The 14,354-nt window shown below is 53.7% G+C and overlaps 2 protein-coding genes across 13 annotated transcripts in view; one reads left to right on the top strand and one right to left on the bottom strand.

Annotated features, from left to right (window-relative positions):
* Window positions 1–204: 204 nt before the first annotated feature.
* TMED1 (transmembrane p24 trafficking protein 1) lies at window positions 205–2,932 on the top strand. The gene is made up of 4 exons (XM_037153954.2): window positions 205–498; window positions 1,173–1,270; window positions 1,409–1,592; window positions 2,243–2,932. The coding sequence occupies exons 1-4, from the start codon at window positions 316–318 to the stop codon at window positions 2,459–2,461; spliced, it is 684 nt and encodes a 227-aa protein (XP_037009849.1). The 5' UTR covers window positions 205–315; the 3' UTR covers window positions 2,462–2,932.
* An 87-nt stretch (window positions 2,933–3,019) lies between these two features.
* The window catches only part of DNM2 (dynamin 2), a 90,545-nt gene continuing 79,210 nt past the window's right edge, over window positions 3,020–14,354 (bottom strand). For 7 of the 12 annotated variants that reach the window (XM_053658570.1, XM_053658573.1, XM_037153947.2 and 4 more), the window contains 6 exons: window positions 12,019–12,128; window positions 9,731–9,842; window positions 9,014–9,178; window positions 6,544–6,776; window positions 5,321–5,572; window positions 3,867–4,769 (listed from right to left, as the gene is read on the bottom strand). In XM_053658570.1, the coding sequence (XP_053514545.1) occupies window positions 4,700–4,769; window positions 5,321–5,572; window positions 6,544–6,776; window positions 9,014–9,178; window positions 9,731–9,842; window positions 12,019–12,128 (942 nt within the window). In that variant the 3' untranslated portion in view covers window positions 3,867–4,699. Of the gene's footprint in view, window positions 3,401–3,866; window positions 4,770–5,320; window positions 5,573–6,543; window positions 6,777–9,013; window positions 9,179–9,730; window positions 9,843–12,018; window positions 12,129–14,354 lie in introns of those variants that run through there. The other 5 variants (XM_053658572.1, XM_037153949.2, XM_037153950.2 and 2 more) reach the window with 2 other exon arrangements.

Here is a 14,354-nt window from a genome sequence, read left to right as displayed (position 1 = left end):
TTTTAGTTGTCTTAATATTTGCCTGAGAAGACTACACCATAACGGTACTTGTTTTTGGCATTTTTTCCTTCACCAGCAATTGAGAGTAAAAGTGGAAGCCTCTCATAAAAAAAAGTCTTTAAAAGGTTAAATGTTTGGGGGCACATGAGGCATTTGTTTGGGCAGCTACACCTATAAGGGGTCCTTCACTTCTGACTCCGCTAGTTTCGGAAAACGGGCAGAAGCGGCTGCCAATGAGTCGCGCCAAATAGCAGAGGGGGCAGGATTAGCCCTTAAAGGTGCCGCGACCCGTTAGCAAATCGGAGTATGATCTAGATGATGGCGGCCGGGGCGGCCCTAACCTTGACTCTGTGGCTACTACTGCCGTCAGTGGGGGTGGGAGGGGCAGGACCCCCACCGATCCAGGACGGCGAGTTCACATTCCTGCTGCCTGCGGGGAGGAAGCAATGTTTCTACCAGTCTGCTCCTGCCAACGCAAGCCTCGAGACCGAGTACCAGGTACAGAGGGTCCCGGTCTGGGGAGCGAGGGGATCCAAGAAGAGGGGGTGTGGCCACGCAGCTACAGGAAGGCTTGCATTGAACAGGGAAGGGACTGGAGCGTCGGGGAGGAATCTGAGTCAGACGGAGGGGGCGGGCACAGCGCTTAGGACCGGAAGGGGTAGGGATAACGGGTGAAGGCGGGGCTAAAGACAGCCGGGAGGCGGGCCATTGGGAAATAGAGCCCTTTATAGGGCCTGACTTTCCCGTGGGCGTGGCCAAGGCGTGTTGGATTGGGCTGGTGGGCGTGACCAGGGCAGGCTGAGAGAAAGGTCTGGATCAGCTGGAGAATTTTGGGGGGTCTTGGGCTAAAGGCTAGACTGGTTGTCTCATTTGGGGCGTGGCAAGTCAGGGGCGTGGCCAAGTAAAAGCTGATCAAGGACTTCGGACGGGGGCGTTACCAGACGAAAGAGTTGATCCCAAAGCTGGCATATCAGTGAGGGCGCAGCCAAGGCAATGATCACCGCCTGGAGGGAGGACGGGTGGGAATTGGACCCGGTTGCGTTGTGGGTGTCAGTGCTCGAGTGGGTCCCTAGTGGTCTGTATAGGTCTGCGCGGTGGTCCAGCCCTAGCTATCTCTGGTAGGTGCTCTTGGCCTACCCCTAACCCTTCAACTGCTCTTACCTGCCCCCCAGGTGATCGGAGGTGCTGGGCTGGATGTGGATTTCACGCTGGAGAGCCCTCAGGGCGTGCTGCTGGTCAGTGAGTCCCGCAAGGCAGATGGGGTGCACACGTGAGTTCAGTCCTGCTGCCTGCTAGGGTTCGATTACAGCCCTGCCCCTCCCCAGCAGCCTCCGGTTACCACCCTGTTTCGCAAAGTCCGGCTGGCGGCCATTCAGGGTCATGTCTGTGTGTCTGCCTATCTGCCCAGGGTAGAACCCACGGAGGCTGGGGACTACAAGCTGTGCTTTGACAACTCCTTCAGCACAATCTCCGAGAAGTTGGTGTTCTTCGAACTCATCTTTGACAGCCTGCAGGACGATGAGGAGGTCGAAGGCTGGGCAGAGGTCGTGGAGCCTGAGGAGATGCTGGATGTTAAGATGGAGGACATCAAGGTGCACCCAAGCTGAGATGGAGCTACTCCTTTCCAGATCTCTGGCTTTGGGCTACAGTGTGTCCCTGCCCTCCAGCCTTGGCTAAAGCCCTTCTTGGCCTGACCTAGCCTTTCTTAGCAGTGGTGCCTCCAACTTATATTAATAGTAGCAGCTCACAGTTAAAAATAATAGCACATTTCTAGGTGTAAACCCTGATTTTAAGGTCTTATGTAATTCATTAAATCTCCATAACCATCCTATAAAATAGTGTGCTCAAATCATCCCCTATTTTACTGAGGCACAGGATGGCTAAGTAATTGTCATAAGGCCACACAGCTAGCAACTGGTAGAGCCAATATTTGAACCCAGGCAGTCTGGCCTCAGTAACTGTGTTATCCCCTAGTAAATACATTCTTTAAATTTATTTAAGCATTCAATTCTCATAATTCTGAGAAAGAAATTGAGGCCCGGAGAGGTTAATTAATTTGCTCATGTTTTCACAGCCAGTGAGTGTCAGAATGAGGATTTGGACTGGGGCAGGCAGTCTGGATAGTCTGTGCTCTCAGTTTTCTCTCCCCCTGCAACACAGACTCTCACCCCAGTTTCTCATTTGATTGGTCTCTGCTCCCCAAAGGATGGAGGCCTGACTCTGCTCCTCCCTTGTTCTACAGGAGTCTATTGAGACCATGAGGACCCGTCTGGAGCGCAGCATCCAGATGCTGACACTGTTGCGAGCCTTTGAAGCACGTGATCGCAACCTGCAAGAGGGCAATCTGGAACGGGTCAACTTCTGGTCGGCTGTCAACGTGGCTGTGCTGCTGCTAGTGGCTGTGCTGCAGGTCTGCACACTCAAGCGCTTCTTTCAGGATAAGCGCCCTGTGCCTACGTAGCCCCTGCCCCTGAAGGAAGAACATGGAAAAGGAGTGACAGCAGGGTGCATGTGTGTAAGACTTGTGTGTGGAGAGTCCCTTCACCAACTTAGTTCCTATGGGAGATGAGGCTGTACATTCTGGGTGTGAGATGTGGCCCCTGTGTGTCTTCCCTTTCAGGCCAGAACACTGGCTGGCTTGTAGGTCTAGGCCATCCAGAAGGGTGGCTTAGTGGCTGCATGTACTTTCCTGGAAATTGTGCACAGGGTGGGGAGGGCACTGCAGCATTTGGATGCAACCCTGGGGTCCCTGGCCCCGCCTCTGTCCCTACTATAAATGTGCCTTAGCCTGAGCCTTTCAGCTGTACCACCACTGCCTGGTGCTGGATGGGGCCCAGAAAGCAAGTGTCCCTTTCCCTTCCCCACTGGCCCTGTGAGTCAGCTGGAGGTGGAAGGAAGCTTGCTGCTCATAGGACCCCATGCCTTCCCTCCCCCTCCTTGTCACTCCGCCTGGGTCCTGTTGCTGCTGCTGAGGGTGTTTGCTCATGCCAAGGGTTGGGAAGGAAACTCAGCAGCAGTGTTCTTGCCAGGACAGTCACTTTATTAACAGGAAGGAGCCGGCCCCTTGGCCCAGCAGGGGCTAGGTGTGAGGTCCAATAACAGAATTCCAGGAACGGAGCCTGCGAGACAACCTGCCCCTTCTGCTCCCCCTGCAGGGGCCCAAGGCAGTTCTGAGGGATGGTCTGGCCAAAGCCTGCATAGGAGCCTCACAGAACAAAGGCTGGTCTGGGCTGGGGACTGGAGCCAATAAATTATGGTCAGAAAATCACAGAGCCTGGTGACTGGGGTTCAGGGACACGAGCCAGATCAGACCTGCCCCCAAGAGGGCAGGCAGAAGGGGGGAGGGATCTCCCACGAAGCTCAGAAGAAGGGTCTGGCAGGAGCCGACGGAGGTGGTCGCCTGGGCATAAGAGAAAAATCAGAAAGCAAAGTTGAACTGTGTCCCCGCTGGGCCAGAAGGCCTGGGGCCCTGAGAGGGGGAAGAGGGGACTTGCAGGAAGTGCTCAGGGCTTTAAGGTGGGGACAGAGGCTGACCACTGCACAGTCTGGGGTGGAGAGCTAGGACTCCCTCTCCCCTCCGTGATTCTGATGCCCGCCCCAGGCTTCTGTGTGGTATAGTGAGGTGGGGCGGTGGGGGATACTGCCTCCACTTTTGAGATGTTACGGAAAGTAAAAGCTTTCCCTTCTAGAGTATGGATTCTTCTGGAAGAAATGAACCCTCCCCACAAGAGCAGAGTCCCCATGAGTGACGTGTGGGGGAGCCCATGGTGGGACGGATGGGGGCCTACTTGAAGGCCTCTGGGGGAAAGCAAGCAGCCCACGTCCTCAGCCTGAACGCCAACACAAAAGGCCCACACAGCAGCCACTAGAAGCGTCTTCCCTTTATTTTAGTTTATTAATAGGATACAGAGTGCAGGCACTTACAGTGGTCAAAACGAGCGAGCAGTGAGCAAGGTCTGCTCGGAGAGCAGCCACCTGGGTCCACCCCGTGTGGGAGGCCTGGGTGGGAGCCAAGGGGCCCCCAGTCTCCTTACCCATTCAGCCCTGAGCCCGGCCACTCTGGGGACCCATGAGAGAAGAGGGCTGAAGGAAAAGAGAGAGTGAGGCCTGCAGAGCTGAGGGTTCTGGACCTGGCAAAGGCACCTGTGGCAGCCAAGGCTGGGCCGTGTGGTTAGTACGGCCAAGAAAGGAGTATGTACAACTTGGGCGGGGCAGGCAGCACTGGACCCACTCCTGGCTTACCACCAGGAGCTCCTGCTGCTGAGAAGTGTCTACATCACTTGTACCCCAATAAGGACCAGGGGTACAGGTCTCCTTGGTGCCCAGTTTCTAGAAGGCCTGGTCTGCTCAGGCTTTCTAGGCCAGAGAAGCCCCTGGGTAAGTCCACCCCAAACTAGCTGGGATACCTCACCACAGATGGTGCTCAGGATCCAGTTCCTTCTGCTACCCAACACCTCATCCCCCAAAGTGCAACACCTAAGGTCCTCCCACACAAGGGCTCCAGGGCCCCTTCATTCAGTGCTATGTCCAGATGGGGATGGGGGCCAGGCCAGCCCCTGACTGGACCAGGGTTAGGAAAGAGTTGGGGAGCCTGGTCCTGGTGCAGGGACAAGAGGGCCAGGGACGGCAGAGGGGCCCAGACCACTGAAGCTCCTGCACCAAGGGTGCACAAGAAACCCCCAAGAAAAGCCCCTGCAGCCTAGTCGAGCAGGGACGGCTCGGCTGGGCGGATAATGGTGGGCCGGCTGGGCGCAGCCGGGGGTCTTCTGCTGCAAAGAGAATAAAGACAGACAGGGAGGGGGAGACGGCAGTGAGGCTGCAAGCAAAGGCAACGGTGACAACCCAGGCCCCACCACCCTATCCCAGGCTGCTGCCCTTTGCTAGATGCTCTGAAGGCTGCCAGGATGCCAGGAAGGAGTTTGCCAAGCCTAGGCATTGGTACCCCTGCAGTCATTCACTTGCTCTGTGACCCCGGACAAGTCCCCCACCAGCCCTGAACCTCAGGTTCTCCATGGGACAAGTGGGGAGAAGAGAGCTTGGCCTGCAAGGTGGGGAGAGGAGGGCAAGGTTATGCCATGACTGATGTGTGTCCTCAGTAAGGAAGCAAAGGCCCAACCCCCATGTGAGGGCTCCAAGCTGGATGGACAAGCTTGGAGCCTTGGAGTCACCTGACTCTACCACTCCATGACTTTGGGTAGTCAACTTGGCTTCTCTTGGCCTCAGTTTCCCCACCAGTCAAATGTAGATGCTGGTTACGACTCTATTCCCTGTAGGGTGCAGGCCAGTGACTAGATGGTAGGCAATGAGGGGCCAGCCTTACCTGGGTACTCCAGGGGGAATGCCGGGTGGAATCCGAGCAGGCCGAGATGGGATCTGGGGCGGGGCCGAGAAGGGGTCGTTATTGGCAAACACACTCTGGGGTCCAGGCCGGGACGGGATGGGAGGCGCTGAGAAGGAGGCTGCTGCCCCCACCGGCACAGGTATCAGGGGAGGCCCTGGGGTGGAACCCCTCACTGCTGGGGGCCGGCTTGGGGGGTGCACGCTGGATAAGGGTCGGCGCTGTGGAGTGGGGCTGTGGAAGAAAGAAGGTGTGGGCTGGAAACTGCGGTCAGGAACACCAGGCTGGCACCAACCACCACCCAGGGAGATGTGGGTAAACGCCTGGACCTGGGCAAGAGGCAGTGCAGGTGCGCTGGGCTCCTCTGCCCACCCCCCAGATGGACCTGCTAGAGATGGCCATCCTCTCACCCAAAAACCTGTCCTTGGCCAGGGGCTCCTGCTTCCTGACCTCACTTTCAGAGACATTTCTCTCTCTTTGGCCCTGCTTGGGCCTGCCCTCCGTGCTTCCTCCAATCCACCCTCCATAATTGAAAATCCTACCGGAGCCCAGCTCTGCCCTACATATCGAGTCCACATGCCTCCGGAGGCCACAAGCCCCTGCCCCAGGTGCCCCATGGGACACCCCTGGGCCCGCTGCTCTCCAGGCTGGATGCTGTTTCCTCTCCCTAAGGGTCTCCCTGGGGTCTCAGTGGGGCTGCTACCTCCTATGACATTTCCCTGACCTATCCTGCTCTCTCCTCCCACCACTTGCACACCCCTGCACTGGTTAGGTTTCCCTGCCAGCTACTATGAATTACCCACACCGCGGTCTCATTTCCATCTAACAGCTCAAGGAAACTTGGGGGAAGGAGATGTGCTGGTTATGTCCTGTTTGTCCTTCCAGATCCTCCCCCACTCACCATTCTTGGTCATGCTCTGTGCCCCAGGAGGCTGACCCCCATGGCTGGTGTTGCCCAGGCCTCTTGTCTGGGTTTCATTGTGCCGAAGCAATGAAAGGCATCAGGAGGCAGGCTGTTCTTTAACTGTTTTCTCTCCCGGTCCCTTCAGGCTGAGGTGGGCTAGCAGCTCCCACTGTGACTAGCCCTGGGTGCTGTCCCATCTGGGTTGGACCCCTTTACCCTGCCCACCCGTGGGTTGGGAGAAGAGCTAGGAACCCCCCAGGCAGCAGCCTCTACAGCAAATGGGTGAGCAGGCGTCAAGGACCTGTGGCTGTTGGTGCTCTGGAGCCAGGTGTCATCAACAGGTGGGGGCACGGGCGTAGACACGGTGCTGGTGCTGATGTCCCCGATTATGTTGAGCGCCTCCTTGAGTGCGTGGTACATGCGCAGCATGTCATCCCTCCTCTGGGCCTGGTCAGCTGACTCTTCCATGAGGCTGGTCTGGTCTGCCGATGAGTATAAGTAGGCCAGCAGCTCGTGGTGGATGAAGGCCTTCGTCTAGGGGCAAGGGTCAGAGAGGTCAGGGCTTCCCACCACACCAACCATGTACTCAGCTGACTATTCTGACCGGCTGGAAAAGCATCCACCACTCTAGGTAGGTCTTTCTTTGTCTTCGTTGTAGAGCATGTAAGATGTTTAAAACACAGGTGAGCTTTCTACCTGGCTGGCTTCCGAGTCCCTCGGGGATGCTTTCAGGCGTTCTTCCAATCTGTTTCAGGAGATTCTTATTAAAGGTATTCCTAGAAGCATATCTCTTTTCTTACTGTCTTTTCTCCTATCACTTTATCTTCAAACTGGCTTTTGCTTCAAAAAACTACAGCAGGCCCTCTAATAATGTCTGCTGTCATTTGATTGTATCATTGATGCAATTTCCTAGGAACCTAACCCTTATTTATATATACCAATTGGCCTATGGTGTTTTTAAAATTTGAGTACGGTTGGTATACAATAGTATATTAGTTATATTAGTTTTAGGTGTACGTAATTAGCCTATGGAAAAATTGTCTTCGTTTTAAGTCATTTCACTTAAAATTGTAGAACCTATCTATAGAGCTGAGGACTTATTGCACTAGTTTTTCTGTTCATTAATTTTATACTTTGTTCCTGAATCCTCCTACAGGATACGAGAGTTCTTCAGTTACTCTTCTTGGGATATCTAGGTAACATTATGTGTACATGAACTTCAACAAACATGAATAATTTTTCCTATTCTTTTTTAATGTGCACACGTCTACATTATTTTTCGACTGCGCTGACTAGTAACTCAACAGGAAGTTTAATGGTGGAAATGGCCAACTTGTTCTTGCTTTTAGGGGGGATGCTTCCAAAGCACGCCCACTACGGTCAAGAGTGGCTTGAGACTGAAACCCATCTATTTAGTGGATATGAGACACCTCATAGCAGAAGACACTGCCTACAAATTGTCTATATTGGACATCTTCTCAGACTTTCACTATCTTCGAAGATGACCACACTCTATAGTTTCTAAATGTGACTGCATCAGCTGTTCAAACATCTGCATTTTGAAAGAGTGGTAAAAGAAAAGATAAAACAGAAAGGTACAGCACAAACTCCTTTGTCCACACCAGCCTCCTCAGCCCCCCTGAAGTCCTGGGAAGCAACAAGAACCACGTTCTTATACAAACTTCCAGAGATATGGATGCATACAATGTATATGTATTTCCCCTCCTTTTAAACACAAATGGAGTCTTCCTGTATACTGTTATACTCCATACATTTCCACTTCATAATGAAAGTTATTATAGCAAAGGCAACGGAGATATTTCTCATTCTTTTTTCTTTTTGTGATACGATTGATATTTATTAAATGGATTCTATTAAAAGGATAGAGATTTCAAACCTTTGGCCACCACAAAACAATGCTGAAAAGCATAACCATGCATGTGCTCAATTGGCATGTGGGCAAATGTCTCTGTGTGGGAACTTCCTTAAGTAGAACTGCAGGGTCAAAGCATAATGCATTTTATATTTCAGGCTGCAGAACCTTATAAGTTTCATCTATCTGTGAAGAATATCCCAGGGCACCCACAAAACTGAACACTGATCCCCACTGAGAAGGAGACTGTGAGAACTGGAATGGAAGGGAAGGGACTTGAGATTTTTGCTTTAGACCCTGTCATAGTTGCAGCTTTTATAGTCACAACACAAATCAGAGCTGGTCTACGTAGCTTTCTGAGCACCTACCGCCATGCAGGAGGCCTAAAATGGGAGGCAATTAGTACAGCCGCATTTTGCGAAAGGGAAAACTGAATGAGAGGCTTGCAAGCCTCAGGGCAAGCGTGTCCCACTTAAAGTAAAGGTGGGCTGGGCTGCAGGCCATGAGGAGGCCAAGGCTGCCAACACCGGGCTACAGCTGGGGACAGACCCAGCCTGGCTTTGAGTCTGTCCCCAGCTCCCACTCTTTAAGAGTGAGGTCCCACCTCCCACTCTTCTGAGTGTTGGGGCAGGTTTCCTGAACTCTCTGGGCCTCCATTTTCCTGTCTATAAAATGAGGATAGTAATCCCTCTCCCAGGGTTATTGTAAGACTAAACAAATTAATTCAGAAGAAGCTCACGTGTCACATTAGCTTGAATTACCTGATAAATGGGAGTGTGAACCCTGTGTGGCCTGTACCTTCCAGTTTCCCAGAATAGGCTGGGAATCCAGACTGTGATGTTTAAACAGTGGTGACTAACTCTAATCCCCTGGTCCCTGCCTGTGACCAGAGGCTTACGTTGTTGATCATGAGGTGCATGATGGTCTTTGGCATGAGGTCGCGGATGGACTTGTTGATGATAGCCACGTAGGAGTCCACCAGGTTGCGAATGGTCTCCACCTGGCGCTCCAGCTGCGGGTCCATGGAGAAGGTGTTCTCCTGAATTCCATCCTCATTTTCTGCCTACAAGGTAGCAGAGATGGTGAGGGTGACTGCAGCCTAAGGAGAGTGTGGGGAGCCCCCTTCCCTGGAAATTGCTTGCCCTGTCCCACCCACGACTAACCCTCCAAGGCTGGCTCCCGATGGCTGTGTAGGCACCATGTGGCCCTGCCTGCCCCTGGCCTGAGCTGCTTAGACCTGGGGTAACCAGAACCCCCTTTGGGAGGCGAGATCCTCTTGAGGACTGAAATGTGTTCATTTGGGGACTGAGGGTGGCCATGTTCACTCTACCTCAAAGAGGGAAGGAGAAGAGAGAACAAAGCGGATGGGATCCCAGTCCCTATTCATCCCTGTCTTCGGCTTCAGTTGGAGAACCTTCTGGGCCCTGACGACAAAATCCTCCCCCACCTTTCTGTTTTGTTTGCCTGAGGATACGGGCTACATGCCTTCAGTGAGTTCTGGCAAATACAGCCCGAAAATGACCCATCCTGTGAGACCCCAGCTCCCTTCCTCCCCCAGGGTGGGGGCAGCTCAGCCAATGATGTGCTGGCAAGGCAGGGCGCGGCCACTGCTCACCTGGTCCTTCTCAGGGTAGACACCGGCTCGGAGGAATGAGGCCTTCCAGCTGTCCACATCCTCCTGAGAGTCACAGGCCAGCTCGATCTGCCGCAGGTCCTTGTAGACGTTCCTGTGATGGAAGAGAGAGGCACATGCTCAACCTGGACTATGGGCCCAGCTCAAGTGTAGTAAGCTCTGGGGTCTGAATGACCGGGATTCACATTTGACCCAGACACTCAAAACCACAGGCCCCAGGAGGGTGGCAACATCCGCACCCTGTCCTGTCTCACAGGGCAGGCACGGCTGAGACGACCAAGCTACTCCAAAGTCTTTGTGAGATGTGGGTTAGGCATGGCGCAGTGGCAGAGCTCTGGCCAACTGGTGTCAGTGAGTGGCTGCTTTGAGGGACTTCTGGAAGGAGTTGTGAGGGGAGAGGCATGCCTTTGTTACATCTCTCCCTCTTCCCCGATGCTTGCAACATCATCAGGATGGCTGAAGTTTGGGCAGTCATCTTGGACAAGGAGGAGGAAGGCTGAGGAATAGGAAGGCTTGGGCCCAGGTGCCTGTGGAGCTGCCCCACCTGCCCTGGATGGTCAAGTCTTGACTTGATTTATATAAAAAAACAAGAACATCTACCTATTTCTGCTACTGTTATTTTGGGTTTTCTGAACTTATAAACAATCTATCAGGTTATATCTTCAACCCCCTGTACAGGAGGGTTGACACTGGGCCAGGTGCCCGGTGTCACTCTGCCAGAAAAAGCTTCCCAACAGGTCCATCCCACTGCAGGGCCCAGGCTGTCTGGGCAGAGGAGGGAAGATGATGAGGCTAAAAGAGCTACAGAGGTTTTTGAAGCCAGCTGATGGCCAAAGTAGGTCTTTGGGGCAGCTTAGAAAAAAGCAAGACAGAGCTTTTCCTACACAAAGCAAGGGACTCAGCTGGAACTGCTGGTGCAGATGAGCAGTGGCGTGGTGGTCCTGGGAGGATGAGCTGGGAGAATGTCGTTCACCTGCCAGCTGCTCATGCAGAGCTACTGGGTCTTGCATGACACCTAACCGCTGATGCAGGTGGTCTCTGGTTCCTGGACGAGGGGGTATGTGTGTGAATCTGGGGGGCTGCCTTTTCTTGTGCTAAATAAAGTCTCCCACCAACACCCCAGGAGACAGATTTACCAAGAGCCTCCTTGTCCCGTCTCCATCTCCAATCACTCAGGGATCTCATTCTGTCCCATGACTATAAACAGCACCGTACAATCACAACCCACCAATTCACACCCCTTCCTAAAGCCTGTACTGACCCAGCTGCCTCCCCAATCCCCACAGGCCTCTGCCTCGGCGTGGCTCAAACCTAGCTCCTGACTGTCCCCTGGCCTGGCCTGCCTCCACCTTCCTCATCACAGCCGATGGCTGCTCCTTCCCTGCAGGAGCTCAGGGCCACCAACAATGCCTTTCTCTCTCTCTACATCCATATGCACCAGGAGTTTGGTAAACTCTATTGGAATCTGCCCCTGCTCTATGTCCTCAGCAGAACCCAGATCCAGCCCCACCATCTCCCACCTGGACCAGCACAGTCTCTTGGTACTTGGTTCCTAGGTTCCTGTCAGCCCCAATGTCTGTCTCTTTTTTAAAATTTTTATTTACTGTTTTTTAGAGAGAGGAAAGGAGGGAGAGAATTATACATTTGTTATTCCACTTATTGATGCATTCACTGGTTCTTTTTTAATATTTTATTTATTTATTTTTAGAGAGGGGAAGGGAGGGAGAAAAAGAGGGAGAGATACATCGATGTGTGGTTACCTCTTGCACACCCCCAACTAGGGACCTGGCCTGCAACCTAGGCATGTGCCCTGATCAGGAATTGAACCGGCAACCTTTTGGTTTGCAGACCGGTGTTCAGTCCACTGAGCCAGACCATCCAGAGCTCACTGGTTGATTCTTGTATGTGCCCTGACTGGGGATCAAACCCACAACCTTGGTGTATCTGGATGATTCTCTAACCAACTGAGCTACAGGGCCAGGGTCCCATGTCTGTTTCTCCCACCACCACCAGAGGGCACCTGCGAGCACCTGAGTCAGGTCCTGTCCCTCTGTTTAGACCTTCCAGGGCTAAACATCATTTCATCTCAGTCTTTCTGCCTGACCACACACTGAAAGTGCCCCTGGTATTTTTGTTTCTCATCTGACTCCCTTTCTAGAACATGATGCCCTAGTGCAGGGACTATAAATACACCTCAAGTGCTCAGTGGATGCTGCTGAATAACCGAAGGAAGTCACAGGTCTTCACCCTCGGACCCCATGGGTGCTCACCTCTGCTCCGTGTTGAAGATGGCGAAGACATGCTTGTTGGACATGAAGCCCTTTTCCACGTCACGGATTTTGAGGTTATCCAAAGGCAGCATGTACTTCTTCTCTTTCTCCTGAGGGCAGAAGGGCACGGGTCACCCTGCGCTATTTAACTGAAGACCTGAGGTTGCTCAGGGCTGGACTCTGCTGCAAGGACTACTGCCAACACTTGCTGTGTCCCGTGTTAGCCACTGCACTCAGATGAGCTCATCCATCACTGCTGCCCCTGGCCCCAGACACGCCGGCCTCCTCAACATCCCCTGAACATCCTAGGCAAGCTCCTATCCAGGACCTTTGCAATCTGGGACCTCTGCCTTGGAACACCCCATGCCTCTGTGGCTCCCTCCTTGACAACACCTGCCCTGACCTCAGCCCACCATCCTCCCGGCCCTACTTCTCCCCCTGGTGCTTCACAACACAACACAACACAACACAACACAACACAACACAACACAACACCACACCACACCTCTATCTTGCTTTTTGAACTAGGTTGCAGTCTGTCACCCAAACTGACCCCTCAGTTCCTGTCCATTTTGGTTACTGCTGACACAGAGGACACTCAAAACTGGCCAGCTCTGACTCTCTCCAGTTCCAACCACTTCTCTCCTCCGGGCTGAGGAAATGAACTGTTAACTCAGCTACCTCGTCACAGTGAGCCTGAAAGTGAGCTACCACTGTGCTCCCATTTACAGAGGAAGACAGGGGCACAGAGAGAGGCAGGCAGGGGATCAGGTGCAGGGATGGGGTTTCAGATGATCCAGGAGCTGATGCCTGAGCCCCAAAGCCACAGAGGACACATGTCACTCACTTCCTAAGGGAATTTTCTTTTAGGAAGTACCTACTGATAGCTGCTGGGGAAGCAGCCCAGGGGGAATGGGTCCTTCCGCCAGGAACGTGGGCTTGGCAAGTGGCACTCTGGGACCCAGTGCTCACCCAGTCATTGGCTAAGCATCTACAGGGCCAGGGCATCACTGTTAGTCCTCACAGGAGCCAGGTGTGCACATGTACTTGCTATCTGGGTTTTCACATCAGGAAACCAGAGCATGGCATCAGGGTTCTCAGCTCCCACACCCAGGTGACCCACAGCAGCTTAAGGACCAAGGACTGACATGAAGTGCTGCTCCTCCTCCAGCTCATGGAACCCTCCCCAGCCCAACCACGGATGCATCTGCTAAGGGAGGGGAGCTGGCTGCCAGGGCCACACAGGGACCTGTGCCCCAAATTAGGTTCTCTCCTCAGCTCTCCTAGCCTTTCACTTCCTGGGTGACTTCAGAGGAGAGACCTGCCCCCTCACCCAGCAGTTTGCTTCTTTCCATCTCTCAGGTCCTTGTGTGCCAGAAAACCACAGAAAGAAGCCCAGCATGGCTACTGCTTTCAAATTCAAGGACAGCCACAGTGATGGATGGGGCTCCCTGGTGAATGGGTATCGGCTTGGAGTTTCAGAACACACAGGAGTCTGCATCAGGCTTGGTATGTGCATGGGCTGTCCTTTGGCACTGGAAGCAGAGCTTGTCCTCCCTAACCCTGTGCCCTTGGACAAGCCACTTCCACTCCGCCTCGGTCTCTGCCTCTGTCAAAGGCAGACAGGAGTCTTGCCCTCCTTGTTTGAGGTGAGAATTGATTCTCTGTGTCAAAGTGCTGACCCCGAGAGGCAGTGCTTCTTTTGTCTCTCTCTCTCATGGTTCCAGGGTCAGCCTACCAAGCTCTGGGCAGGGAGGAAGCAGGACACAGAGGCTCTCCAGGCCTCCAGACGAAGCATCAGTGAGGCAGGGAGAGGGGCCCAGTGCCCCGGAAGATGGGAGTCCCACCCTCCCATTCGGGCTACAGACTTGGAGCCTAAGGGAAGAAGGGCGGTGAAGACAGGGTGTTAGCAGTGGTCCCAGGAAGTTTGGGGAGCTTTAGAAGAGGCCAGGGTGGGAGTACTGACTGGAAGTTTGTGGAAAGGGTTTCACTGCCCCCACTCTGCTGTGTCATGAGGCAGGAAGCTTCTAGTCAGCCAGCCAGGCCAAGTAACTGAGTCACAGTCCTTTTGGACCCTGAGCGAGCTGCCACATCTGGAACTGTTTACAGTGAGATTCCGCCCAGAGCACAGCGGCTGCCTTCCTGATGCTGCCAGTGAGTGTGCGCACGCGCGCACACACACACACATATACACAGCCGTGTGTGCGCCCGCCCCCACCCCGACCCCCAAGGAAACTGTCTCCCGCACGAAGAGGCCACGGACTCAAACCCTCCTTCCCAACCTCCCCCGCCTTAGGATTTCCTGAAAACCAGATGCAAGCCAGCCCAGCCTTGCC

The sequence above is a fragment of the Artibeus jamaicensis genome, unplaced genomic scaffold, assembly GCF_021234435.1.
Source record: "Artibeus jamaicensis isolate MK-2021 breed Jamaican fruit bat unplaced genomic scaffold, CSHL_Jam_final scaffold_537, whole genome shotgun sequence".
In the NCBI taxonomy this organism is placed as follows: Eukaryota; Metazoa; Chordata; class Mammalia; order Chiroptera; family Phyllostomidae; genus Artibeus; species Artibeus jamaicensis.
The sequence above is the reverse complement of the archived record's forward strand: the minus strand, read 5'-3'. Positions and strand labels throughout refer to the sequence as shown.

Bases quoted from the DNA above. Each gene is read 5' to 3' on its own strand.
- TMED1 (XM_037153954.2), top strand. From the start codon at position 316: ATGATGGCGGCCGGGGCGGCCCTAACCTTGACTCTGTGGCTACTACTG. The intron at 499-1,172 runs GTACAGAGGGTC...CCTGCCCCCCAG, and splicing joins GCCTCGAGACCGAGTACCAG to GTGATCGGAGGTGCTGGGCT. The intron at 1,593-2,242 runs GTGCACCCAAGC...CTTGTTCTACAG, and splicing joins TTAAGATGGAGGACATCAAG to GAGTCTATTGAGACCATGAG.